The 27,776-nt window shown below is 48.3% G+C and overlaps 8 protein-coding genes across 8 annotated transcripts; 3 read left to right on the top strand and 5 right to left on the bottom strand.

Moving 5' to 3' along the window:
• Positions 1-1,486: 1,486 nt before the first annotated feature.
• P153DRAFT_361758 (uncharacterized protein) lies at positions 1,487-2,212 on the top strand (the record flags this gene model as incomplete). Its single annotated transcript, XM_033667011.1, has 1 exon — positions 1,487-2,212. One exon carries the CDS (start codon positions 1,487-1,489, stop codon positions 2,210-2,212), a length of 726 nt encoding a protein of 241 aa, XP_033518176.1.
• Positions 2,213-4,696: 2,484 nt separating this feature from the next.
• P153DRAFT_401676 (uncharacterized protein) lies at positions 4,697-5,584 on the bottom strand (the record flags this gene model as incomplete). Its single annotated transcript, XM_033671928.1, has 1 exon — positions 4,697-5,584. The coding sequence occupies one exon, from the start codon at positions 5,582-5,584 to the stop codon at positions 4,697-4,699; it is 888 nt and encodes a 295-aa protein (XP_033518175.1).
• An 8,966-nt stretch (positions 5,585-14,550) lies between these two features.
• Positions 14,551-15,302, bottom strand: P153DRAFT_391200 (uncharacterized protein; the record flags this gene model as incomplete). Its single annotated transcript, XM_033671025.1, has 4 exons — positions 14,551-14,609; positions 14,664-14,904; positions 14,963-15,063; positions 15,143-15,302. The coding sequence occupies 4 exons, from the start codon at positions 15,300-15,302 to the stop codon at positions 14,551-14,553; spliced, it is 561 nt and encodes a 186-aa protein (XP_033518174.1).
• A 1,337-nt stretch (positions 15,303-16,639) lies between these two features.
• P153DRAFT_361755 (uncharacterized protein) lies at positions 16,640-17,567 on the bottom strand (the record flags this gene model as incomplete). The annotated part of the gene is made up of 2 exons (XM_033667010.1): positions 16,640-16,743; positions 16,916-17,567. The coding sequence occupies 2 exons, from the start codon at positions 17,565-17,567 to the stop codon at positions 16,640-16,642; spliced, it is 756 nt and encodes a 251-aa protein (XP_033518173.1).
• A 203-nt stretch (positions 17,568-17,770) lies between these two features.
• Positions 17,771-18,214, top strand: P153DRAFT_391198 (uncharacterized protein; the record flags this gene model as incomplete). The annotated part of the gene is made up of 1 exon (XM_033671024.1): positions 17,771-18,214. One exon carries the CDS (start codon positions 17,771-17,773, stop codon positions 18,212-18,214), a length of 444 nt encoding a protein of 147 aa, XP_033518172.1.
• A 701-nt stretch (positions 18,215-18,915) lies between these two features.
• P153DRAFT_391197 (uncharacterized protein) lies at positions 18,916-19,472 on the bottom strand (the record flags this gene model as incomplete). The annotated part of the gene is made up of 2 exons (XM_033671023.1): positions 18,916-19,030; positions 19,078-19,472. 2 exons carry the CDS (start codon positions 19,470-19,472, stop codon positions 18,916-18,918), a joined length of 510 nt encoding a protein of 169 aa, XP_033518171.1.
• A 2,461-nt stretch (positions 19,473-21,933) lies between these two features.
• P153DRAFT_391196 (uncharacterized protein) lies at positions 21,934-22,428 on the bottom strand (the record flags this gene model as incomplete). Its single annotated transcript, XM_033671022.1, has 1 exon — positions 21,934-22,428. The coding sequence occupies one exon, from the start codon at positions 22,426-22,428 to the stop codon at positions 21,934-21,936; it is 495 nt and encodes a 164-aa protein (XP_033518170.1).
• A 4,261-nt stretch (positions 22,429-26,689) lies between these two features.
• P153DRAFT_361754 (uncharacterized protein) lies at positions 26,690-27,239 on the top strand (the record flags this gene model as incomplete). Its single annotated transcript, XM_033667009.1, has 2 exons — positions 26,690-27,152; positions 27,211-27,239. The coding sequence occupies 2 exons, from the start codon at positions 26,690-26,692 to the stop codon at positions 27,237-27,239; spliced, it is 492 nt and encodes a 163-aa protein (XP_033518169.1).
• Positions 27,240-27,776: the final 537 nt, after the last annotated feature.

The following is a 27,776-nucleotide window of genomic DNA, read 5'->3' as shown; positions in this document are numbered from 1 at the left end:
GCATTGATAGCTACATGTCCGAGATGCATCGTCGAGGCCCGTGATGCGAATGCGCGATGCTAGTGAGCCAAACCACTCGAGCGTAGACACTGGGTGAAGTAATTCCAAGATCTCTGACGGTCTCTTGATCTTGGAGATGTGACGCTCCATGTCTTTTTCCAACTGACCGATGCCGTATTGGAGTGGTAGAGTCATGCTCAGAGGATATCGCATTGAGGCAATTATTGGCTGTAGAAGCTGCTTATACGACATGCTTTGCATGGATAGATGGTGTGTCTCATGGCCACACAGCGCGGGGTCGTAGAATGAGATGGCCGTCCCTTGTGCATTGCTGAATTGAATAGGTCCTGGTACATATAACATCAGGTCAGCTTGGGAGATGTTTCTACGTTGGTGCATCAGGCGTCGTCAGCCAGATATGTGTGCCTGTCACGCTTGGGAAGAGTCATTGGAGGCAACGTCTGTATTCAATTTCCGACAGTACTGTCATCCAGGAGATTACATACAGTCTGGACCTAGTCCCTAGTAGACATGGAACACGGTCGTCGATGACCACATTGTGTGGGGCCTCTGAGCACGAGGACGCGTCAAAACTCTAGCAAAGCCAGGAATGAAGACGGGGTGCAGAAAACATGGCAATAGCAGGCAGGTCACGTCGCAAAGATGGCTCTGATGGCATAGCGGATGGCATAGCGACTGTGCATGCTCGCAGTGATGATGTCGTCCGTGTCGCTGCCTTGGGCTGGCGGAAGAGGCTGGTTGTGGTGGTCAGTGCGCGAACATTGGCGATAATCCATAGCATCGACTGGCTTCAACACGACCATGGCTGGCCACAAGAAGCTTCGTCTATTACGCATCTCGGTCTGCACCTTTGGCCACCTCTAGAACTTGTTCATTTCACCCTCAACATAATGGCCTCAGGCAGAGTCAGCAGGCGGAAGGCGTGTCTGGCGCCAGACGGCAAGACACGCGACATGAACGACGCGGCATGAACGACCAGACGCCCTGAGCCAGTCCAAGGCGTTTTGGATTCAGACGGAGCAGCAGAGCGACACAGGCAGAATGGCAGCTATCTCGGCCCTTCCTCCCAACGATGCCGTCACGCACATGTTGATCGTCATTCACACGCACATAGCCAGCACGACATGTCACGCCACAAGTACTCGACCGTAACGCGCCTTCCTCCATGCCTGGGCACAACCGAGACAGGCAGTCGCCGTCACCTCAAGCGACGATGACATGACGCCATGCCCATGCTACTCGAGTACACCCACGAGCCCCACCGCCGCGCCTCGCACACTTCGTCCATAGTGGCCGCACTCGCCTTCTGCGCTCTCCCCACGCGCGCGCGCCCGCGTCCTCGGCCCACGACTCGTCGACCGCACCGCCGCCACGAAACGCGACATGGCGCAGCTTGCCCAGAACATGTCGACACTGCACGCGCGACGGCCTTTTGTGCCTGTCGACAGGCAGACCCGTGGCTCGCATGAGCCACGCCTTCGAGCTCGCCGTCCTCGCCCACGGTGCCGTGCATGCCGTGTGTGGCGCAGTTGCGGCGGGCGAGGAGCATGCTGGCCGGGTGCTGGCGGGGGTTGTGGCGCGTATGGACGCGTTGGGCAGTGCTGACAAACATGTCCAAGTCGTTGATGAATCGAGGCCGAGTGTCGTGGCAGGGCTGAAGGACACCATTACGGTTGACTTGGGCGACACCATCACCATCGACTTGGGCGACACCATCACCGTTGACTTGGGCGACACCATCACCGTTGACTTGGGCGACACCATCAACGCCAACCTGCGCGACACCATTACCGTCGAGCTCACCGCGTCCATGCAGACCCACCTCAACACCTGGTCCAGCCACTCCAACGCCTCCATCACCGCCTCAATCGACAACCACCTCCTCGACAATGCCCAGTCAACACGCACGCACATCGACGGCCTCCGCGACAGGCTGGACCTCGTCAAAATGGCTGTCGATGGCCTGCACACTCAGGAGGACAACATGGCCGCTGATACTGCCACAGTGGGACAGCGAATGGAGGTGCTGGAGAAGAAGGTAGACAACTTGACGGTCGACATGGGAGGCTTGACCGAAACAATCAAGCAGCAGGAGATGGTACTCGCACGGTCGACCCATACAAGTTTGCTGCCCCCGTCGCCGCCGTCATCTGCATCTCCGTCGTGTGGGCACAGTCATGGAGATGGTTAAACATCGTCCTCATCACTACCACTTCCTTCTCCATAATACACACCCAACACATCCTCCCACTATTTACTGTCCCAGACTGTCGACCGTCAGACGCACACACTCTCGTCTCAGCCCTCGTCCCCCCCATGCTTGGCATCTGCGCCATTCCCAACACCGCCCTCATCCTCACCATCGGTCTCAGCCTCGCCATCTCCATCAAACCCCTCATCGCCGTCATCCTCGTCTCTGATCCCACCACTCTCCCCAGTCCAAGCTTCAACGACCAACCCATGAAATGCCTTCCGTGCACTCCAAGCACAACATCACTTCCAGCATGCATCTTAACACCACTTGCATCACTGGAAGAAAGGGAATTGGAATCATTACATGCATGTCGTAGCCTCAGGGAGGAAAAGAAACGGACATGTACAAGTGCATCCCAATGGCGAGGTACAACCACTTCCATCGGCGTGCCCACAACCAATCTGCCCTCCATCTGCCAAGCAAGCTTACTACCGTAAAAACGGGAATGTCTGTATCGTCGCCGTGAAAGTCCACGTAAGTTGGAGCGAACCAGACACGATGAAGTTGTTTCGGCCGGTTATTGGTAGGCATGGGTGGTGGTAGGTGAGAACGGGAGGATGGTTTCGGTGCAGGACGTAATTAGAGGCTATTTATTAGATGGAAGCTCTTATCGTTCAAATAGAATCGTGATGTCCTGTTTCACGATAAAGACCAACGCTAACTCCATTTTCATTCATTTCTTCTCACATAACCCCATCCGTCCAGTGTGATAGATGTTCCATTCGTTCGTTCTGATTGATGACTTTGACTATCTCATGATAGTTGATCTATTTCGCTGCCACCGGCTCTACGTTCACTTCCGTCCTTCTACAACCCGTGAGGTGGTGTCCTAACCTTTTCCCTGCACTGCTAAAACATGCATATACAAGACACACATGCTATGATATTATGTCAACAGGAATGCTGCTCGCTTGTACATGTAGTCATGCTCCTTGCTTCGCCTTCTAATCCTTATTGATTACTTTGACTACGAATCAAGTGCAATAACTGCGTCATCAAGTCCTTTTATTTGCCTTACCAAAACTAACCAAACTCCACTTCTTTTTTTGATTGCTTGACGAGAGTATCATTCTTACTGTCCAGCTTTGCAAGGAATTCAAAACATACAGGGTTGTTAATATTACTTGCACGTAGTTCAACTCGTCCCTGGAAAAGGTTGGGACACATAGGATTGGATGAAGATCGCAAGGGACGGGCGGACTTTTGTTTAGGATATTCTGATCCTAGAAAGAAACCATACTCTCCTCATGCATTGTGAAATATGCGTACTGCCCAAGATTATTAGGACTGAAAGTAGGATTGATCAGATTGGGTTTGAGAGGAAATTACAACCTCCCGAAGTCCTCTTAAGTACCGCCATTATTGATATCTCTCAAGACTCCAATAAATTAATAGCTCAACTCGTGCTATAATGTTTATCAGAGACCCGCAATTATCTGTAGAGATTTGCCACTCGTCATTGTAAGAAGAGTGCACTTTCCTCCTCCCCTCCCAGTCACTCCAGAACCTTCGGAGCTTGGCGATCCATTCATTTCTATACGACAAGAGAACGCGGACCTGGAACCAAGTGAGTTGAATGAGATTGGTCTTTCCCTAGAGATGGGCCACTCAAGTAAAGAAAAGATAACGGACATCCAAGTTGGGACAGTGCAGGGATTGACGTACATCAAATTAAATGGACTGGCACCGGACAGAATACAATTGGTATGAGTGAGAGGAGATGCGGTGACTGCTTCTTGTAATATGGGTTGTTTATGCACAGGATTTGTACAGAAGACTCATAGAATTATGGACCAGATAACGAAATGGCGAGATGCGAAGATGATATGCTCCAGCATTTCCACGAGGGAAGTTCCAACCCGAAATGATGCGTTGGGTCCTGCACAACGACGAGGTGTAGAAGAAAAGGGTGTGGTGGGTGTTGATTGCCTCTGGAAAAGATTCAACAGTTTATGTAAAGTCATAACTCGTATAAGCAACACAATAGAACACGTTGAGACTGACACGAAGGTTGGCTCGGATATGTGAGCATGTTGATTTGTACAAAGTCGTCAAAGAATCTTCAAAGGATTGGCACGAGTACACTGTTGATAAGATCCTCGACATGGTCTACTGCCATGACCGAACTTTCAACACCGCTCGGAATGACTTGCAGAATACCACCTAGAGAAACGATTCGGCAATGGCTAGGTTTCATCTCATTGGGTACAGGCCAGATGCAGATGCACAAGCATGACTACATGATATGACCAACCAGAACATTTCGCCCGTTCATTGTTGACAAAGTACAAAAGTTCCTCCCATCTATGCCATACCAGTCATCTCCATCATGTCATTCCCGCGCCTTTCCGCGCTTCTTGCTTCCAGACTTGTCCTCATCCTCACTCCCCTCACTTCTTCGCCTTCCCGTCTCTACCATCCTCATCCCCCTTGCCCGATAGTCCTGCTCCGTCTGTGCACCCTCAATGTCACCTTGACTTCAATCGTCTCCTCCTCCTCGCGATCCTCGCCTGCTTGCCCTGTCAGCCGGCGGAAATAGTCGCGCACCCATGTAAGCGGATTATTGCGCAACGCGAAATCAAGGTTCAACGTTGACAATGGCTGCTGAAAGGCTTGGGATCGGGTGGCATGCCGGGAACTCATTGCTGTTGATGTGGAAGGTGCGTGAATGGAAGGCGAGCGGCGGCTTCGGCGGTGTCGCCTCGAGCGGGGCTGAAAGTCATCACTGGAAGAAAACGATGACCTCGACCTTTGGGATGGAGAGCGTGTACGGTACTCCCGTCGATGTGGTGAGCCATCTGGCGATCTCGACCTTTGCTTCTTCCTATCCAAATGGCGTACCGCGCGATCATCCCTCAATCGTCGACTGCGTCCACGAACTTCCGGCTCCGGTGTGTGCGGATACCGTCCCGGCTTGTCTACCAACATCTCCCGCCTTATCTCGTCTTGTATGCGCGCTTCCTTTACTCCTTGCATCAATGTATCTAGCGCGTCCTGGTGTGTGCGCCGACTTGTTTCCCATTGTGTGTGCATGCTAGTGTCAATTTGTGCGGGCGGAGGCAGGGGATGCCATTCCACGGCTATGGCGAGCGCGTCAAGCCAGCCTTGTTCTTGGATCTTGTGCTTGGTGGATTGAATGTTCTGGTAGAGCGTGAGGGAGTGGGCGAGCCTGAAGATGTTTGGGGGAAGCGTAGGGTGACCGTGTTTGTTGATTTGAGTAGAAACGATAGTCTCGGGTCGTGAGGAGACTGAGGAGTCGCGAGAAGGAGAGCGGAGGAGGCGCTGAGCGTTGCGGGCTGATGTGCTCATCTTTTTGTGCAAAGTAAGCACACAATACTGTCAGATTGGGAAGGTTGACGGAGGCCGAATGCCTAGACGTGGGGGGCTATCCCACCTTTATGCAAGCAAGACTGCGTGCTGTGTCGGTTTGCAGTCCTTCTAGGGGGAGCTACATCGATCATGAGTGAGATATTCGTGATTGCCGAGTGTTTGACCTCCTTGAACAAAGGATAGGAGGGTAAAGAACAGATATTGGTGGAACTCCTGAGATTGGAGTATACTGGAATTGCCTGGAAGGATGGAAGAGCGCAGACCTGAGAACGATGGCTTTGTCTGCGATTCGCAGTCGACACCACAACCCGTCATAACTGGGAGGACATGATCAAACGGATGGCATCACAAGAGGTGTAATTAAACCGCTGAGCCTTGCAACCTACATGTTCATGGAGACTTTATCCGAAGAAATCAGTTGACAAGGTGTAAAGCGTGGCGGGATGCTATACTGAAGAGATGCTGTGTAAAGCTTCAAGCTGCGAAGTTAACCGTTTCCCGCATCTGTGGGCTGAATTGGCAATTACCTAGATATAATCATTACTGACGCGACCAGCCGTGTTGTTTCGGGGCAGAGTTTGCAGTTCAATACTGTCTGTAGATTCTTGTTCAAGGAGTTCTCCATGCGAAATAACGCACCAACGCTGCACATAGGTTACAACGATGAACCAATGCCATGTATCGTTGGGAGTGCTACAAACAACACACATGTGTTTACACGGATATCTAGCGGCGGGATATCGCATCCCTGCTTTCACTATGTCGCACGAGACGCCCCACTTCCCCGCCACCTCGCGTATTTTTACGAAAGCTCGCATGACGTTAGCGAAAACTCGAAATCGGCGTTAACAAGGGTCCAAGCGAGCCCATCTTGCATTTTACCGGTATCGCCGAATCATCAGACTCCGACACGTCTTGCTCCGGATTGGCCTCAGACATCTCACAACTACTCCCAAGTCAGTTTCCTTAGTCAACTTCACGATGAATCCTATAAGTCCTAGCAATCTAGATATTTCCAATGACGTCTTTGCGTTGATATGCGAGGATGACATTGAGTTGACTGGAACAGGAATTCGAAAGGCGCTCATCTGAGCATATAGAGGCAGCTCAATCGGGCTTCTCTTTACAAGACAGCTGGCTTCTGCATAAACGTTCCCAGATGAAGTGGTCTTCGAGTTGCTCTATACATCCTCTCGCCGATATCGCTCTACACTACGTAGAAATTCCAATCTCTACGCATAGGCCCGGAGTGCAACATGTTGGAGCGTTGTCTGCTTTTAACCTGCCTTCAGCTACAGCATGATATAGGATTTGCCATCCTCGTCTTGCGCCTGTACATTATTGTATCAACTTCAAAGCCCATGATCTAAAAGCAACGAACTCAATTCACATTCCTTGACTCCCTTAACCTTCATTATAACACTGTTCTTTTCACTAACCGCAGCTTCTCACATATCTATTCCGCATTGATCTAGTTACCTCTGGGATCGTGACTTGACGATCTTATGTTTTCCGCTACTTTCTGTGCGTGCATCACCACAACCATTACTGCCATGTAGTGACATCAAGTACACCTCCGAAATGAAATACCCTTAATTTTCTATTGTGCTACTTGTCCACGCATACTGGCCACCGTTTCCAGCAATTGACATCTCGGTTATCTCCAAACATCAGCTTCTCTGTTTCCCCAATGGTATCTACATGTACTTACAACCACGAGCGTGCTGTTGGGTTTTCCGCCTTAGCTGAGTGATAATCCTCGCAACGCAATATCCTGGTCGTATCTTTCATTGCGCACATCAGCATGGGATTCGGGCCGTCGCCCGTATGACGGACTAATGCACATAAGGTGCTGGTCACATGCCCACATATCTCCGACATTCCCCGAGCCGACAATATTGGGGCCACGACTCCACTTCCGGTATATCAATCCCTTCACAGTGTCATCCGAAAGTGTTGCATGGTACTATTCGTAAGCCTTGAAAGTCAAAGTTGTAGTTCAAAACAGAATGAGTGATCTTATTCAACAATGTCCGGGCCCAATCTCCGTTTCAGCGCATCGAAAACAGCGTACGTTACGGTTATCATTTTCATTCAGGAACAGACCAACCATGAGGTATAATACCCATGTCACAGCATCCAAAATAGGGCATCTACGAGATTGCACTGTTACCAGAAAGATGAGGTTTTCTCCCCCTTGTCTTCCACCTCAAACCTACAGATCCAACGCCACAACCTCAACTTCCAGAAGTCAATTTGCAGTGGGTTGTAACATCGTTTGATATACTTACAAGACTTGTCCGCAGCTGCTTGAAAGACGGACTGAGGGGGTCTTCTTACCTTTTCCTTCTACTACCTATAAGTATTCACATTCACATCTGATGCATAGTTCCGTTTTGTGATATTGCTGCTCTTCTATACTTATTGGATCCGAAGCCTCCATCTGTGACATAGTCACCAAGCATCCGTCTGTATTACGTACCTCTCCTCCTACGCAAAAACACCCGATTTCATTATGAACACTGATCTGCCCATTTCGCCTCTCGGGAACATCCAGTTGTTTCATTGATTTCCAACCTTCATTGCTCTCTACGCTCATGATATCAAAGCCACAATCTTCCCATTCGCCGACTCGTCTTGTACCGCCATGCCGTAGTCCATCCAGCTATCTTCTTGTGTCTGGTATGCAGACCTTAATGGTATAACCCCACGTTTACGTTGCCACATATGTCCCTCAATTCAGTGCAATGACCCAACCCGAGCATCCCAACTCCAACAGCATCCCATTGAATACAGCCAGCTGTCCACGCACTTCCAACCTGAAGTTACTGGAATATGACCCTGCATTTATATCCACTTTTCATCTATCTCTCCGATGGAGCTTCTCTATTCAGACTTGTCCACTGAATACTAGGTTCCCCACCTCTCCAGGTCATTTCATCTTACCATCCGTTTCAAACCAACATGAGAAGCGATTCCACCTTTCCTACCTCCATCCCAAATCCTCGGTGATTCCTCACGCACGACCCGAGTAACTTGCGGCTACTCAGGCCCAATCTCTCAACGCGTAACAGCATTTCTCTGTCCTAGCAGTTCTGCGTCACTACTCGTCCACTTAATCTTTATGGTCCGATTCAAATAAGGGTATGTTCATTTCCCTTTGAAGAAGACGCATCTTTGTTCATCCATGTTGTTCTCTTGTATCGGTCCAGTACCTAGAAACTCGAACTACAACAACCTTAAAACATGTTAAACGTACCACGAGTGTACCTTGCAGCTTATGACTTCAACCCTCGCAGCTTGAGATTCACTCATGTATCAACATTTGCATCCCTCATGTCATCAAGACTTTCTATTCATTCGAACATTTACACCAAGCCAACGGTCCCTAGTTTTGTTACGGCCTGCACGATTATCCACTGCCTGTCTTCTACTTCGTTGCTGAACTTCAGTCCATTAATCATTCAGTAAGTACAAAATGCAAAAGAATAATCTTTTGTCTATTTTCATAAACTTAAAGCACTTGATCAGCCAGTTTTACCTTCTCAAGACCATCTTCTTGACCAACAATATATACAGCACACAAAAAGCACGTTATAATTCAACCTAAATGCTGCCATCCTGTATACCGTTACCTGGAATCTCCTCCAGCCCATCTACGCAGTTTAGTTTCAATAATACTTTTAATGTTGTAGAGCAGGCTTATTTACTCAAAATGAAATCTTACACCTCCATTTATTATGTATCAACATGTCTCAGACTCTGACCACATCATGTTGAGAGCGTTGAACCCATGTCATAACTGTACCAAAATCAAAGCAGTGTTTGTAAGATTATGTTATTTTGTTATAATGAAATCATCCAAACCTTTCCTTCTTTATGCCGATATCTCCTTTGTTTCGTCCCTTCACTTTGATTCCTTAGCTTACAACATCCCTCGGTCTTTTTAACTACCCATCGACATTGCTCAACTATTACAAAATCCGGGCGACACTCATGATACGCAACTCAGTTCCCAAATCTATGGCCCTCCATCCTGCAACAAATCCTTGACCTCGTGATACATTATGCTCCCTCTTCTTACAACGCTCCATATCCAAATCTTTACTACCAGACTTTCCCATTACTCTCGCACACCAACCTCTGAGCGCTCAACCTCCACGATTTCTATACCCCCCTCCAGCTCCTGCCAAGTCCAACTTCCTTGAACCTAGTCCTCATATAACCTCTTCGAACCTAACCCCACTAGCCATTCCTGGATATCCAGGCCGACCACCATCCCCTAAACATATTTCAACGAGGCAATCATGCGTTCCCAACCCCCAGCATACCACCAAGAACTTTGCGGTCCCCAAAACTCGATCACATATAGTAACAAGCTTGCCTTTCCCTTTATATGCATCACTTGTAATCTTTACTTGTCGCTCCTTCTATCTCTACGCTTGATGCGTACTAATCAATGATAAAAGCTAGAACTGTAACACCTGCCGGAGCACTTTGATAGGGGAGCACCAACGGGATAGGCCCAATCAGAAACTTCACGCAGCTAGTAATCCTCAAAACATCTTACGCATCTTTCTCCTTTGATTTGCAGGCTACCCGCACCTTATCGTTGCGACATCCAGCAAACCACAACAGAAACACAAGCTCTTCACCGATCATCCTACTTGAACATAATGTTAAGTTCCGCAATCTCGACATGTGCCATAACGCCAACCTCTCCACTTCGGATAAATATCCTCGCATTCCTGGAACTAGCTACCAACCTACGTTGTCAGAGTCTTGTAGCTTTACCATTGTCTCTTGCAGTCCCAAACTTCTCAATTCACGGCTGTGACATCCGTTCGTAAACCTCAACCCTGACACGAATCATGAGCTTGATTGCTCTACAATCTTCCAGTACGGACAACTCCATTACACTTCTATCCCTTATGATTGGTCGGTATACTCGAGCCTCTCAGCACATAGCGAACATCGCGTCTCCTATCCTTTTCTTGCCCATGATCATCATGTGAGACCCCCTGAGGTCTGATGTAACTCCGTTTCCTTATACCATCACTTCATTAACGCTGTCCGACGTGCGACTGATGGCATTGACTATATCAGTGTCTGGATGCGAGTAGAAGGAGCGTCGGACATTGATGTCGTCCGGTATAGCGCCGTTGAGAGTTTGGCCTTTTGTTTGCGGTGTTGGCCACTTCACATCCTCGATATACTCTGCAATAACTGGAGAGTTTGCGCAGCAACAATTCGGGGGTAAAGAAGCGAGATGGGTCACGATGACCGGCTGGAGCTCAGCCCACAATCTTTACATATATCTTTCCATCCAGTCTACACCAACTGGATCGTATCCCAACTTCCTGACCCACCCCTCTGTATTTCTCTCTTTCCTATTCATGGAATTCTTCAATTGTTGGAATGCAATAACTTGCCAGATCATCAGCGTACCCCGTTTTTTCTGACCCAGTCGTTGATTCTATGAGCCCGCATTCACGGCTATTTCGCATGACGTCGGATGTCTACCATCTTCGAGAGGTGTTTGGATCGATAGATAGAAGCGAATCAAAAGATTACAAGAAGCAAAATCAAGCTCACAAGTTCATATCGTATCATATGGTATTCTGCTTCGTATTCCCTCACATGCACCAATGTCCGACTCGACGCGTTTTGACATCTCTTACAACTCACTAATTTGCCGCTCGTTTCACAAGACCCGATTGACTGATATTTATCACACCTGGTCTCGAATCTCTCTAACAACGCCCATCTTTATTCAATGTACTTCCGTGAACGTTTGTTCACGGGATGAGTTCACCACCCAGACATTTCTACACCTGCATCCCGCAGTGACCAGAGTTTCTTCTTCTAAGAATCAGGATAGATATACCGATCTCAACTTTTCGTGGTACCTGTACTCCGGGATTAGGCCGATTCGTCATTGCTGCTCCTATCCCCGACCAGAGCCAAAGTCATTATTGTTTGCCATCCCAGATTCCTGCTATGAAGAGACTGTCTGGCCGTCATTTATGATCCCGTTCGGCTTGGAGAACACTGTCATACACACTGCTCAGTCGATTACTATCATTATCCGGTCCCACGTTCGGCAATTGAACATCGCTCTTTTACATATGCTAGAATATCCAGAAGGGTTTTAATTTCATTCTTCACCCACAACGTCCAATAGTTCAGGTGTAGATGCAAAATGGTGCGTGCAAGAAGTGTTATGCATTGATGCTTGTGACTTTGTCAAAATATATTCGTTTCATCATTCACAAGGAGTCACATAGTCGTATGTCGGCCAACCTAGCCACCGCCACTCCGTACATGTTCAGATACATCACGCCCGATCTTTGTAGACTACAAAAGGCCTTGAAACATCAGCCCAGGATTATAGCTAGCAGAACAAAGACACCTACGTATGGTGCCAGCCCGTTCTTATACCCCTCGACCATCCTCTTTGACTCCCCCTTCTCTCTCTGATGATACTCACCCACAACTTCGTTCTCACTTGGCCCCTCGACCCATCTTGTCTCGCGGCCTATCGGAACCAATTCCTCTGAGCCGACTCAGCTAGTCAACTCTCGTAACATGACTTAGGGGAAAATATTTTACGGCAGGACGTCAGGGTAGAAAATCGACACGCTTACATACTGAAATGGCGAGAGGTGAGATACAGACGCTGTGAAAACGGGATAGGGGAGACGAGGTGCGGTGTGTGAAGTGAGTCTGGATCGGAGTGCACAGTAGGGGCGCGATGTGTGGTGAAAAAGGGCGAGGATAGACGCGGTTGGGTTGAGGCGATGAGGTAGGGTTGATGGTTTTGTAATTGTTTCGTGCGAGGGTTTGTTTAGTGCGCAGTCTTGTGCACACGATGGAGTGATGTGCAGCACACTGGGTGATCTGGGGCGGATTGTATTCCAACGCTGCGTCTCCGCCACCGAGCCCCGCCGTGGATTGGGCCAAGTCATTCCGGAGGCCTTGAATAACTTTGAAACATCATCTTAGGCGCGTTGTTACCCGTTGATAACTTTTCTAGCGCATCGTCTATCTATGCGGCAATGACTCAATGAGCACCTCTGCGGTAATGAATTACTGAGCGTGTTCTCTGCCTTCAAGCGCGCTATCTTGATCTTGTTGAAATGCTAACATAGCATAACCTTGCGACGCCGTGCAAAATTCAGCCATTGGGTGACGATGACAACAAACCAAGGCATGAGGACGAGTGAGACAAGAGTCACCAGGGCAAGATAGCGGTGTTGGGAGTGCAATCGGCCCAGGCGGCGAGCGAGGAATGATGATTAGGCGAGAAGCTTCATGAAAGCGCAGGGCGACAAGAGAGTAAGAAGCAGTTGGATGAGGCGGGCGTAAGACGACATGGCGGATGCAAGTCGGGGGTAGTGTTCCATGTGTGCAAGCCAAAGCAAAGAATTGCACAACAGACGAACGAACGCTGCGCATAGGGTTGAAAAATACCCCTCTAACTGACTACCCCTCTCAGACACATGCGACGTTGATCATACCCGAGGCAAGATATCGTGTGCTTGGCTCGTGGTCTTACCGGAGTGTGTGTGCACAAGCTCATCGCTGCTGTCGATAGCCATGCACCTTCGCTTCCAGCCTCATGGCCGCATATCAACGCGGGAATAGCAAGCAAAATGATTTATTGATGCGTCAGATAGACCAGCACATTGTCTCGACTTGGCGAGTCAGCGGTATGCATCCGTCGCGAGGAGCTCTTCCTACTCGCGCCACCATCGTAGAGTCAGCCGAAGCTGGACAAGGTGCTGTGCATGCGGCAGTGTCGGTAATCTTGCCGAAACTGAGAAAACAAAGACAACTCCAAAAGCAGACGTGCGCCTGCCGCGAGCTTGCGACGCGCGTTGTGCATGGCAATGGGGTTGATGAAGTTGAGAGAATTGGCGTTCTCTATCCCTGCCGCTTAGCCACGAACTACACGCCAAATACTCGAGCACCAATCGGAAAACTCGAGACCGTCCTACAAAAGACGGCATTTGTGCTAGTACACTATCCAATATTGCCCTCAGCCGCGTTGATGCATGTTGACGCGGTAACGTTCAGCATAAGCATGCTGTCAATATGGTGAAAGATCTCTCGAATGTAGTATGTGTGGTGTGAGAGTTATGGATTTACTATAGAGGAGGCGCGAGCTCCATAGCTCGCGCGCTAGTCCTAAACTAGTGATGCAGACCGGGGAATCGCCCCTACCCACAAGATCGAACGAAACGGCGTAACGCGATGAGCCGGTAGCAATGTCAGGATGTGTTGTGCGTGCAGAGGTCGTGGCGCCCGCGATGGACACCTGGAAAATCAAGCTCTAGATTAGGGTGTGTATATGCGCCTCATAAGCATTGTTGCTTTCGTTGATGAAATTGATAGATTAATTTAAAGCGAAGTTGCTTAGATCTAGTGCTCTGATTGGTGCGATGCTTAATCGTATTCGACCAATCGGCGCTCGGCTCAATCACTGTCACACAAGAACACCAAACACATCGTCGCAGAAATCCACTGCGAAGACCACAGAACCCGCCCCATCGCAGATTCTTATCTATCTATATCATTTCTACGATTGCTTACCTCTTTCCCAGAACGATATGCCCTACAGCCCCAAGAATCCAAGGTCCAACGCTGCATCTTCACCGTCACATGATCTTTACACTCCCTGTCCCTGGCCGCACCTCAAAGGCCCCAGCAAACCTCCTCCTTTCTTCCCCAGTTCCTCAGCTACTCGCTCTGACTGCTCCAACTACGCTTCCATATCCTCCTAGCTCTCAACCTTCACCGGCTCGTCTTCAACCACGAGACCAGCGGAATTGATACTTTCACCACACGTGTTGACAACATCTCTAAAACCCCTGAACCCTTTTTTTCATATCCTCTCTCAGGTCTGCGAGGCGCTGAGTCGGATAGTATATCGCAATGTGGAGCTAGGTTGAGAGAGCGGTCATCGTTTGTGATGTATCGTGCAGCAACTTCATGACTTCGTCTGCCATGTAGAGTGTCAGTCTTGGAGGTGCAACACACGGATGGGATACCGTACGTGTCTCATGCATCTCAAGTAGCTGTATCTGAAGCTCCTCAGTTTGCTCATCCTTTCCCCTCAACACCTTCTTATGTACCGCAACCCCCTTCGTCAGAACATTCCCCCCATCTTGCTCGTGCGCAATTTCATCCAAACTGTGCTTCATAGTCTCGTATTCTCGTTTCCAAGTCATATCACTGCTAACGAGGGGGTCTTTTGCCCATTTCCAATCCATCTCCTCCATCCTCGTCTTTTCGATCTGGCGTTTGGTTTCTGCTGCAGCATTTGTCCGATACTTGCTTAGTTCTCGCTCGAACCCAGCCTAGGCCTTCTGGTGTATATCCTCCTGTTCTCGTAACCTTTTCTGCGTACTCTCTCGCACCATTTTCGAACGTGCTTGCTGCGCTTCGATTGTCTGCTGTGCGGTATCTAGCTCATTTGAAAGACGCGCGGACTCAGATTGTGCTGAGCTAGTTTTCTTTCGGAGTTGCAAATACATCTTGTGAGGTAGGGGGAGGAGGCGTATTGCACGGCGAAGGATGTATTGACTTCGCGGTCTTGCTGAGGTTGTTCCGCATTGAGTTCGGGTGCTTTGTCAACTTGCTGAAGGGGTTGTTGGGAAGAAAACAACGTTGTAGGTGGGATGTACTGCAACATGCCGATTGTAGTGGGGTATCTGTGTTGGTGAAGATGAACTTTGTTGATGAGAATGAGTAAACACGTCGGTCAAAAAACGCGGCACGCTGATCAGAGTTCTTGTGACACTAAGTTGCCTATCGAGAACTAACGTCTTACCCCGTAAGAATAGTTGTTTATATTATATTAGCATTTCGTCCATTCTGCACACATCTCAGTCGATGTCAGTTTGAAGACTGAGACGTTAAAGAGGCCGCTTGCCAGAAGCCCTCTAGTAGTATGTCCCTAGAACCAAACATATATTTTCAAGGGGCATGGGGTCATGGCATTTGTGCCTTTGTATTGCTTACTACTGCTTACTTGTTCGCCCAGACCGCCACGGCTTTGAAATCGAAATCTTGGCTTCCGCTCGTGTCGTGCTGATGGCATAGTTTTGAATATGTGAAAGTGACACACAAGGAGAATTAGTCATGGCCTCACTTTTTTATTATTGGGAGCGAAGGCTCTCTCAACTTTGAAAGAATGCTACGACCTCAAGATAATGTTGTGTTCAAGTGCTGACGTAGCAAGTTTTTCTGTAGGTGTCCCGCGACTAACACTGCAATCTCTACCTATCGCGCACGACAGCCACATCTGATTATGTGAATCGTCAATTCAAAGAGATAAGGTCATGCTCTCCCTTTTTTTCATTGTCGGTAACAAGCTCTTCGGATTTGAATAGCGGCCATGGCCTCAAGAAAATATCGTAGGGATGAGTGGATAGGCAGTTAGGTCTTTGTCGCGGTATTAGTATTCTAGCCTAAAATCGTTGGTCGGAGTGAGCGGCGGCCTGATCAGTCGCAGCTTTCTTGCCGGGTCTTCTTTGATATGAGCTGCGGATCCAGTGCATTGCCAGAGCATACCGACATCCAGAACTCTCTGGATACTGTCGGCACTTTTGACGTATACTCGATAGCTGTTTCTGGACAACAACATCACATCACGCCGACTTTACCTTTCCAGCTTAAGTTGTCTCTATAACCAATTGGAGGAAATGGCTCAAGATAGATAAGCAAAGAACACCAATGGTCCGCTCAGAGACACAGCTGATTCGGCTAGTCACGATGATGGGCTTTTCTTATCAACGGAGCACAGATACAAGGCAACAGCGTCTAAAGGGAACTGTGCTAGCTCGCACCAACATGTAAGATCGTTATGCATTCCCAGGATGCTCAAGATAGCAAAGTCGTCACCAGTGTCGCGGCCATGTGAATGACGTAAATACAAATGACACACACTATCAATATTTGCTGATGCTCGCCCAGCCCGGGACCAACACCGACCTCAACCGTCTCACAACCTCTCGCGCCCAAACCCCATCATCCATTCACCGCGCCACTTCCTCGCCATATCCACGTCCACCATTGCCATTGACCGCCTCCCGGGATTCGTGCATCAGCGCCCGAACCAGCCCAAGACCGCCCTGCCACTGCTTCACTATACCTTGACAAATGCCCTGCACTCCTTTCGGCTTCTTCTCCATCATCGTCAACCCGCTCTCTAGCTCTTCAGCTCATCCCACACTTTCTTTCCACGCAACTCTTCTATTGAACATGTCTTCCCGCCTTTCTTGACACGCGTATAAAACGACATACACACAACCAACACCAGCGCGTCAGCTTGGAGCGCCAATATATCCTCGAATGCAGTAGTCATCGTCCGGGGCACATTGTTAGCGACTTTGAGCTGAGCGAAGAAACTAACGTAGCATCCGTGTAGTGTTTTCTTGACAGCAGGATGGCTTGCCGGCATCGGTGAGGAGAACACAATGTTCTTCCACTGTGGGTATAAAGCGCTCGCGACGTCATCTTGGCATCTCTTCAGCACATCTGTAATCTTTTTGGCGTGCGTGCGGGCCTCAGCGGCGGAGACACTGCCAGGCAGAAGCGCAACCTCCCCTGCTGCAACGGCATCAAGGTGCTCCGGGCCTGGACAATGTTTGTGGCGCCGTGTCTGCCCAGATACACGCGACCACTCCGGGTCTGTCGCAGCGGATGCCACGACCTGCACCGTGTCTTGCGGTACATTCTCACATTTTGGCAGGTCAGCGAGGATGTCAGTCGCGGGTGGAAGATGGAGCGGGCGAGCCAATGTGTCGTTTTTCGGCGGGATGCCGAGCGCGATAAGTAGCTTGACGTAGTTGGAGTACATTGCGAGGCTGAGTAGGGCGACGATGGCGGCGTGGATGACGAGGGGGATACGGCGCGGCGCGGGCCGGCGCGGGGCCACGATGTTGAGTACTGGCATCGTGTGCGTGAATGGGGAGGTGAGGCGGCGTGCGCGTGTTGATTTGGTGTTGTTGTGCTGTAGGCGATGTGGACGTGTCGCAGACGCGTGAGACCCAGGTTGTGTGTTACACAGAGTCCGAATTTTCCACAGCATGGTCTTGCACCTTTTCTCATCAAGAACACTCTCGACGCGCCTCTTGTCTACTACTTGTCTCATTGAATATGGCCACCCCACGCACCAACTCGCCCCAGTCCCGCAACCTCGAATCACAAGTCGAATCCGCGCTGCAGAAGTCTCTCGCAGAATCAGGCTTGCTCATCGCGGAGCAGACCCCCCGCAAACGCGTCCGTCTTGACGCAAAAACCACCCAACATGGTGAGCACATCTCATCGCCATCGCCAGTGCTGGCGCCCGCTTTCCCATCATGCACATTTGCACTCATGCTCGCTGTAGTAGCCGCCGGTTTCATCGATTCTGTGTACACCCACGCCTCCCAACCCACACTCTACGCTCTCTATGCATTCCTCCTCTTGCTCGCCCTCGCCATCTTCGTACACCGCGGTCAAACACGGGAAGCACGCCGCCATTCACCCAGGCACTGGACGCATGCTGAGAACTGGATACTATGGGTTGTCATACTAGCTTGTTTCATCACCTTGGTATAGATGCTGCTCATTGACGTATGGTGAGTTGGTGGCAAGTTGGGTATCGTCCCATCAGCACAAAGAAGGTTCAGGATGTGACAGCCTAGGAAGCGGGAAGAGTGGGATTATCGGTCAGTCGGCAAGGTAGTAATTGACAGGACGGTAAGGTAGGGAAGAATGGTTGGACCAAGATCGAAGGTTCCTAGCTGGGTATGCGGGGTGAATTGTTGGGAATGTGGAGGTGGAGATAGTGAGCCGAGGGGGACAAGGCAATCGGAGGGATGAGTGAGACGGGAGAAGGGCCGAACCGCTCATGGCAGAATTGTTGGCATGGTAGGTTTATTGCATTATGTATGTTCTATGCTCAATGCGTACCCGTTGCAAAATGGTTCTACCGATGATCGTGCCTGACATCATCATCTCACAATGTACTGTACAATTTCAAACCATGACTTAAAAGCATGACGGCAAATGATTCCTAATGGTAGTCCGAATTCCAAAGTCTTCAATCTAGATTACAGCTCAAACCCCCCCAGAGAAAACGCCCGAATTCCATATAAAAAGCACATTCAAGCTACTCATCCATCACGTCTCTCAGCCACCGCCACTTCCCCAATCCCTGTTTAACAACTCCACGTCCTGTCAGTACCCCGCGAATGTGCGCACATCTGGTCGTCCTGCTAGTCCATCTCCTGTGTCACATCTTTCATATCATCTCGTAGCTAACGGCTTTCCTGCTGAACCCCCCCGTAGATGGATCCTAGCGACGTGGGGATGACGGTAAGTGGTGAAGTGCCAATGATTCTGCTGTACCCATACTTCTTGGTAGTGGGTTTGCTAAGCAGTCAGTACTGTTTCGTGGCAAAAATGAGCGTCTTGTGTACCTGGCTTCCGGCTGGCCCTCTGCTCTCACCGATCTTCCACCAGACCTCCTACGCCATGATCCCTCCAGTGGATCCACCGTTGATTCCTCCAGCGACATCCACGAACTCCGCCTACCATCCCTCGCCTGGAGTGAAAAGTCTACCGTTACGCTGGGGTAGTTTGGAACGGTTCCGACATCAAGATGCTGCCAGCACCGCTGGTTGACGGACGTGTTCTCCGCGAAACGCTCACAGCGGGATCCCTTCTGTGTAGCTGCTGTACATTGGAGATTAAATAGTTTACGCTCTTCGTCGTGCTGCCAGCAGGTATGGGTTGGGTGATCGGTCAGCCGCTGGCACCGCCGGTAGGTGCGGGTGGTTCTGCGGCATCGGATGAGTGCGGGTGTCTGAGACATGCGAAGATGATTTGGGGATGGTATGAGGGACTTGGAGTGAGAAAGCGATGGAGTGTATGTCAACAACTGTTGATTGGTACTACTGGGATCATATAGCTTGTCAGAGCAAGTCAACGATTGCTCGACGTGACTGAGACCCTGGCCACGTGAGACAACTGCAAACAAACTAAGTGTAGATCGACAATGAAGCGGGAACTAAAACGAAGCAAAGCCCAAACATCAAACTTTCAACAACCAGATTGCTATGAAGTCAGACTGGTATCTTGTCTTGTTTGCGGCTTTTAGCGGTGAGTCGTTGGCATGTTTGTTATCCGAGGTCATGTCCCCACAATGAGTTACACACAAAAGTTCAGAGACATGCAAATGGCTGCGAAGGCTGGGGAACCGTGAGAATCTAGGACATGCTGGTCTTGTAGTCTTACGTCAAGTCGCATTTTGAGCGGTGTATGCTTTGTAGATACAGTCATGTGCCTTAATGTAGTAAGCCGTATCTTTCTACGGTGCCTTCCTGTATCTTTACGTTCGGCTTCTGTCGAAAACGTAATAGTCATAACAAAATATCATGGTCAAGCATAATGGAATTAGATTTGCCATGCCATCTGAGGTTCTTAGAGTCACAACTATGCAAATTAATACTGTCTCCTATTAAGGTGTCTCTGTAGACATATTATTGTACGCTGTCTTTCCCCGCAGCTTTGGCCCGATTCCCATCATGCGTATTACACGATAATTCGGATTCTAGAGCAATGTCCTATAGCTAGTGACTTGCTAGTTTGGTAGATGTCACTTCCTTACGTAGCTTATAAGTTTCATTGAGCGTAGTAGGACGAATGATTCCTGTCTGACTTCCTACATCCTCTACTCGACCCCGACCCTTTCGCAACAACAAACAGAATTGCCCTCAAATGTAGTTTATCTAGGCATTATGATTATCATATGTTCTTCATTATGGGTGCTTTCCGAAATACCTGCTCCTAACGTGACTTGCCTAGTGACCGATTGGTTGATTCAATATGCATGACGTGCCTAGTAGAATAGTAGCACGATTACTGATTCAAGTGATTACTAAGCTTACACACGTTGCCTCGGAGCTGGATTAAAGTTTCTCCAAGATAAAGCTCTTTGAAGCTTGCTACAATAACTTAAATAAAGGCTTCTATAACAGTTATAACTCTAAAACACAATCTAGGAGTATATTAGTTGTAGATAAGTATTATATCATAATTACGTTGTGCTGTGCTGCAAATCCAGAGATCAGATATCTAACCGATTGGCTACTAGGCAAGTCACGTTAGGAGCAGGTATTTCGGAAAGCACTATAACAGTCTTTTCATTGACATTCGAGCGGGGATATTATTACGATGGTGCATTTCAAATTGTTAACCGCCAATTTCGGACCTGGTGCCAAGTTCTGGGAGGGACATATTATTCAGCCGTGATAAATTATCGCTCCACCAGATACTTTGGGAGTCATGTGACTCAGGTCCGTCACGACCTCGATGTATCCATGTGGGAACCGAAGTCATTATGGGCATTTGACGATCAATCATCACTGTACTTCACATATACACGTTGATAACGACTGTACAGAGATTGATCTTCAGTAACAGAACGCAGCCAATGAGGTCTGTATGTATGTAGTTCCAATGCGGAATGCATATTGGGAGAAGTCCAGTAGATATCAACGATTATGTTCGAGCGACGACCATGAACCCAGCGAATTCATCAGGTCAATCAAAGATTGTAATGCTCACCAGACAGATAGTGCAAGAGAAGTCGTAGAGATTGTAAGTCCGAAAACGGAGCAAGAGTCTTCACATACGTTGGTATTTTGCCTCAGTATATGTTTGTCGTAGACTTGGTCTTTGATAGCTATGCCGTATCTCCATTGACACACTTCCAAGCTGTCTATTCACCCTCCATTATCCTGCCCTCTCGCCCTTTCTTAGCTTTCGCTCCTATGGACTTTTGTTGAATTTTGCAGACACCCTAGCCCACATCTTCCGCTTTTCTTCAGCCTTAGTGGCAGCCGCCGTGTCTTCTTGTTTCTAGTACTCCAGTATCGCTGGCAACAACACTATCTCAAATCCCTTCAACAGCCCCGGAAATTCTGGTGCTGCATCGTGGAACACTCTCCAGGCCTGTTGCTCTTCAAAATGTTGACAACTGATCTCGTCTTGGAATCTTTTTGCCTCCGTCAACGGACTGGAATCCTCTAGGTATACAAGTTCGACAATTTTATAGAAGCCTTGTTTTGATACAGCGAACTTTAGTGCAAATCTCTGTATGCAACAACAGCCCCGCTTTGAAGTCTCTCAACGCCCGGTGATGATGCGTGGCTATGTGGCAATGGATTTGAGACTCCTGATTCTTCGCAATTGTCCGAACCGTTGACATCCTCACACATGTACACGTTCTGCCTCGAATTCTGGTCGCTACGGTTTCCCTGAGGTTGGTAATCCTAAATCGAGCTTATCGAGCTGTCCTGTGGGGCTTCCGACTCTCCGTCGACTGCGCTGAAGACGAAATGCGAGCGTGAATGTTCATCCCTCACCAACCGCAAATATGAGAGATCATAGCGCATATGATCCAGAAGATAGCAGACCCACACAAGATGGCGGCTGCTATCATGCTCAGATTCGGTGAGGGTGCTTTCTCGGTATACAATTTCTTTGTATCGCTGGGCGACCATGGCTAGTGTCACTTGTGGATATTGCACGAATGCAGTCCAGGGCTCAAACTGAAAGGCGTTATCTATCCGACTAAGCCTTGCACGCTCGGCAACATTATCTGCGGTTCGTTTGAAGTTGACACGACGTATGTCGCTCTCCGCATCCCACAAGTCTTTCAAGAGCGCTGCCTTCCCGTCGCAGATGGCGTAGTATCGATTTGTCCGGTCATTCAACTCATGCGTGAGATCATGAATGGTGTCGTCTCTAGTGGTAAGTCTTTTCATTAGCTCCTTGAATTGTGTCGTCTCTATATTGCTGCGCACAGTGATGGGGTCATGCAGTAGTGATGTAAACAAGGAAACAAATATCAATGGTCGGTCCCAGGGTTCGGTGTCTCAGACTGTCAACACCAGGTTTTATCATATGACCGGCTTTTCAAAGCATTGCTCTCCATTTCAAAAGGCTGTATAGTACCTTCTGTTTTGACCGGCCCGGGGAAATCCGCACTTACAATCTAGAATCTATGCTCGAATGCAGGATGGATAATAAGTGTTGTAACGGCTGCTCGATTCTATTCACATGTCAGAGCATGGATAGAACCACCTTGTCATAGAAGTGGTTAAACGCTCATTACGATCAACGACCTTTTGGATAGACAGTATAACGATCTTTAATCAAGCGGTGCGCGTCCTCTTGCTTGAAAGACCTAGTCACCGTAGATACCGCATATAAAGCGGCTGCTCCAAACTAACATACTGGAAACCAAGAGATTTTACTACTTTTGTTTTGTGCATGGGTAGATATGTCTAAATAAAACACGAAGAAAGACCAAGTGCGATTAGTTGAATGTGAAAGTCCTAGCGTGGAACGATCAAGTTCAGTAGACATTGTGTCAGCGTGTAGGAAAGCGGCCACGATGACACCCCTGAATATAAGATAACGCGCGAACAGGAATTCTATATAAGCATCAAGTAAATGCTGGGAATACATGGCCTCGATCGCTCGTCGAAGGTCGGGCTTTGCGAAATTCAACCATGCAACACATGGTCCGCCTCTTGAATGTTCTCAGAGAAACGGTTGGGGCTGAGTAGACCTAACGATGTGGTGATCACCTGGATAAACGGACATTTCACAGAAGGCTGAATCACTTTACGATGAGCGCTTTTTGGCCCTAGTCAAGCATAGTAGTGATAGGTACCGTGGCTTTCAAGGGCACAACACTGACATAAAGGTTGAGACACCCAAGTGCGCAGGCCAACGGATTGTTCAAGCATGCACCCTTAGATATATAACCTCAGGATTCGCGCCCAAGAAAAGCGCTCCCAAAATTGGTTGACAATAAAGCTTGCTAGTGTATAATTCTATCATCTTATCCCTGACAAGTTTCTAGACTTAGGCACAGGCACAGATCTTCCATGAGAGTTTCTGAAGCAAAATCTCTGGTTCGACAAGGTTTGGAGCAAACAAGAGCTGGAAATAGTATATTTCGGTGATCTATTAAGGGAACAATATCGTACCAGTAAGTAATGGCGGGCATATGTTTGTGCAATGAGAGAGCTTCAAAGGGTAGATTCTCCGTGCTTTTGGCCAGGTCGTTGCGTATCTAGGGAACATAGTATTATGTTAAAAGCAACGACGAGAAAGTTGACTTAGCAACTGTCGCGACCAAAATACCGATCGATCGATAGCTCGGTGCGCGGCTCGTGACTGTATATACCTGCTTCGACAGCAACTAATACGATTTTTTCTCCAGTTTCTGTGGCAGACGAAAGCACGATCGCACTATGCCCAAATGCTGAAGATGTAGGTCCCAAGATGTAAATCGAGTCTCAGAGAAGCTTATCTTGAACTACATTCCTACCTATGGAGTTTAGTAAAGAATATGTGTCACGATTATCAGCTGGAGGTGTGGAGTCTCCGAAAAGCGTCCGATACCAACGTGATGTTGAGCTTCACCTACCAATAACCTTGATGGGGATAAATAGTTTGGCGCGTGCTTGTGTTATTTACATATTGCAACTACCCCCGTTGCCACCTTTGAGCGAACCTTGAGGAAACGACCAGAAGTAACTTCTATTTTTCTCCTCGCACGGATGGCTGAGTATGCCGCACCAATTAAGATAGAAGTTATGCACAGCATGTCTAGTTTCGTAGATACCTTCGGTTAAACCGGAATCTCCTTGATCTCATATCAGGCCGAAAGTGCAAGTGATAATGCTGGTCGGTATCGAATTTTTCAGAATTATATGTTGTAAAATGCGGTATAGTAATGCATATATCTGTGTTTGTGGTCACACCTGTACAAGCGTTGATGAGAAATTTACATTTAGTCTCTGCTACGGATATGGACGTTTTGTAACGTACGGGCAATCTTTCCTAATTCTATAGTCAAGAAGCTTGCATCTTGCTACTATTTCACATTTGCCGACTCCTAGGGCAGGAAAAGAACATTTGCGTTCAAGGTTGCCCACCGTAGCTCGAAGATTCCGAACTGTAAAATCTATAAGGGAAATGAGTGAGCAAGCCATACAGTAACGACTGTCGGACTTTGTTGGATTACACGCGACTTTGCTCGTGAAAGCCTTTCATATTGCTCAACACAGATCTACCCCCGGCACATAGTGGACTCAAATTTCTAAATGGCTCTCTGAGTGGCTTGGCGACTATTCTCCCACGTTTCTGTGAGAACTTGGCATCAAGTGACAGTTTCTCCATCCGCAGTCTATTCTGGCCAAACTCTATACTTTTCACTTTGTTACCCGAACTCAACAACGGCCATCTCTAGATCGAGATCACGTTATGTAGCGTAAATTCGCAGGTGGTAGTAGACAGCATCAATCGATGTGTGGGGGTATTCCTGAAGCTGCATGAAGATGCTATGAATAAGAATTTAACGCCTGTCTGGGGAGAAGCCTATACTTCTCACAACTCGTCCGCAAAAGATTGTCACCCAAGTACACCCGGCCCAACCGAAGTACACTCGCCACTTGCTTGTTGTGCAAGCACTTAAGACGCTTTACATATTGCTGAATCTTACAGGAGATCTTTTATGTCAATGATATACATATACTCGATTGTGCTAACACTACCCATTTGATGGTCTCTTGCAACCGCAATATAGTTATGGAGACAATAAACATCATAGTCACGATAATCTTGGACTGTGGTGTGTGTAATTGCGATGTCATTGTTATGCCTACTAATAGACCGGAGAGTGGTTAGATCCATTATGTTTCCCTGGGCTTACCATAATCTGGATTAACGCTCTGGTCATCGGCTACATAGAATATAATGTAAAAAGGTTATGTCGTGACCTTTTAAATAGGCGTAAACTGGTTCAGCCACGTTCTTCTCTTGCCAGGTATTCCTACCTGACGGACAACCCTGGGCCTTGCCAGTAATGTTGGAATTGATCATGTTATTGTGAAAGTGGTCTGTAGTAATTGTTTGATTCAAATTTGGCTTGGGAAGTAGGCATGCATAGTGTTGAGCGTCAATATTGATATTCTTGAAGAAGCATCTGATATCATTACCGGTGTCCTTCCCAGCAACTGCACGACTCTATGACTATGTGATTTTAGTCGCGTTTGCGATGGTTACGTCTTCGCCTTGTGAAAATCGTACCGCAGGGATAGTCTGTGTCGCGAGTCATGAATGATCATTCTAGTGCGCAGTGGCATTTCATGACGTCACAAGATACGTCAGAGTAACTCGGACCTGGTTTCCGGGCCGTGCGTGGCAGGGGTGTTCCTTATTGGTTGTCTCGCCTGCTGCGTGTGCGGAAATACACAACTTCGGATGCCTATGCAACGATGTGGTCGCACTTTGCATAATACACATGTATTGCGTATACCGCCTAAAACTGACCTATTCACAGCACCGGCAGGTTCTCCTTAACGTGCACTAGCGCCTCCAACCAGAAACAAGTTGTGCCTTGACGTGTGACTTGGTGTCGCAACTTCCGGCCCTACTGAGTGCGCAAACAACAAAGGAATTCAAGATCAAAGGGTACCCGCTTTGCGAAAGATATCCTGTAGAGTCTTACGACGCGACGCGCAGGCTGACGTGAGACATGTAGGCAACGTGCATGCGAAATACCTAGTCAAGGACACATTCTGCATTGCGAGTAAAATCGACTCGTCACTCCTGTATGTTGCAACGTAGTTCTCCTTTCTGGTGCCGATGTCTCGTGCTGTGTGTGGGAGGTTTGCCTGGTCTGCACATATAGTCGAGCACCTTCCAGACAAAGCGCTAGGTTTGTATTACCTCCAAAACGCCGATGCTGCGTTGTGAGACAATGACTAGCTTTTGGTTGTTTGTGTGGTGGCTTTACCCTGTGTCTTTTGTTCGGGGCGATTGCATCCATGAGTCTCATGTTAACTCAGACAAAAAGATTTCGTTGCTTGGTTTGCTTTATCTTTCGACGATACAAATATGTGACGATTACACTCACTTCTTGCGATCCGCCGCACCACAAAAGACATATCTATCTTCTTCAAAATCTCATCACATACCTTGACATCCGTCGACCACCTTACAGCTACCATGAACCAGTCCCACCGCCGCAAGGATGGCCCAGATCCCACTGAGCGCTCATCACAGCTCAAGCACAATCATCGAAACTCCGCTTCCGAACACAACGAAGGAACGCGACCTACCCTCGAACAGCTACAAACCGAACAGAAGCAAGGGGCGCAAAAGCTGCAGATGCAGATCGATGACCTTTACTACAACGGTATCAGAAAACTGGATCACGAGATCGAGGAACTCGTGGACGATGCGACCGCCCAATTTCAGCTTATGGGAGAACGTCACCATCGCGAGATGAGGGAGTTGCGCAGCGGCTTGAACATGGATGTTTGGGGATGCATGTCCTACAAGAATCATATTGAGGGCCTGCGCAAGGAATCTGAGCGTCGGCTTTGTGAGTTGTGGATGTATATCACCTTGATGAGCGTTGTTCTGGTAGTGGGCTTCGTGCTGGGTATGGATCCAATGAATGCGGACAGTGTGTGGGTAGAATGCGTGTAACAGGATGGAATTTTCGATGCTGTTATCATTGGTAGTGAAGGTTATGGTTCATGCAAGACAGTAGTTAAGTAGTTTTCAATCAGAGTCTCATCTTGCAATCTTCAGTAATTCACTGTGTCGGTTTTGCCAGGCCCTTCCTTCCCCCCTTCGTCTTGGATCGTATCCCGTTCTTCTGTCATCACTTAAGCTTCTGATACATGACATCGTGACTTCTGTATCCTTTCAGGATCCTCTGAAGTGTTCAAAATATCATATAATCCACTCTCTAAATTAAGTGGTCTCTCTTACCTTTGCATTTGCTCTCCTGTTCCTTACGGCTAGAGTATTTTTTGTGACATAGAACGCGCATTTCACAGACATGCATTGCTCATACTTGAACAGCGCTTCGCGTTGACCAAAACCCAATCAGTACTGTAACTACACAATGCAACGCCGGAGGACAGGCACTCAGCCGACGAGTATAAAGACAAGCTTCGCACCATGTCGAGCTTTCTCATTATGAGGGACAGGTGAATGCGTGAAGAGAGAGTAGGATCTGTAGGGCTGCACGAATATAACGAAAGACCAAATACGTACAGCTGTGCCACTTTGAACACACTCG

The sequence above is a fragment of the Dothidotthia symphoricarpi genome (assembly GCF_010015815.1).
Source record: "Dothidotthia symphoricarpi CBS 119687 unplaced genomic scaffold P153scaffold_26, whole genome shotgun sequence".
Taxonomy (NCBI): domain Eukaryota; kingdom Fungi; phylum Ascomycota; class Dothideomycetes; order Pleosporales; family Dothidotthiaceae; genus Dothidotthia; species Dothidotthia symphoricarpi.
This window is presented reverse-complemented; position numbering and strand designations above follow the sequence as displayed.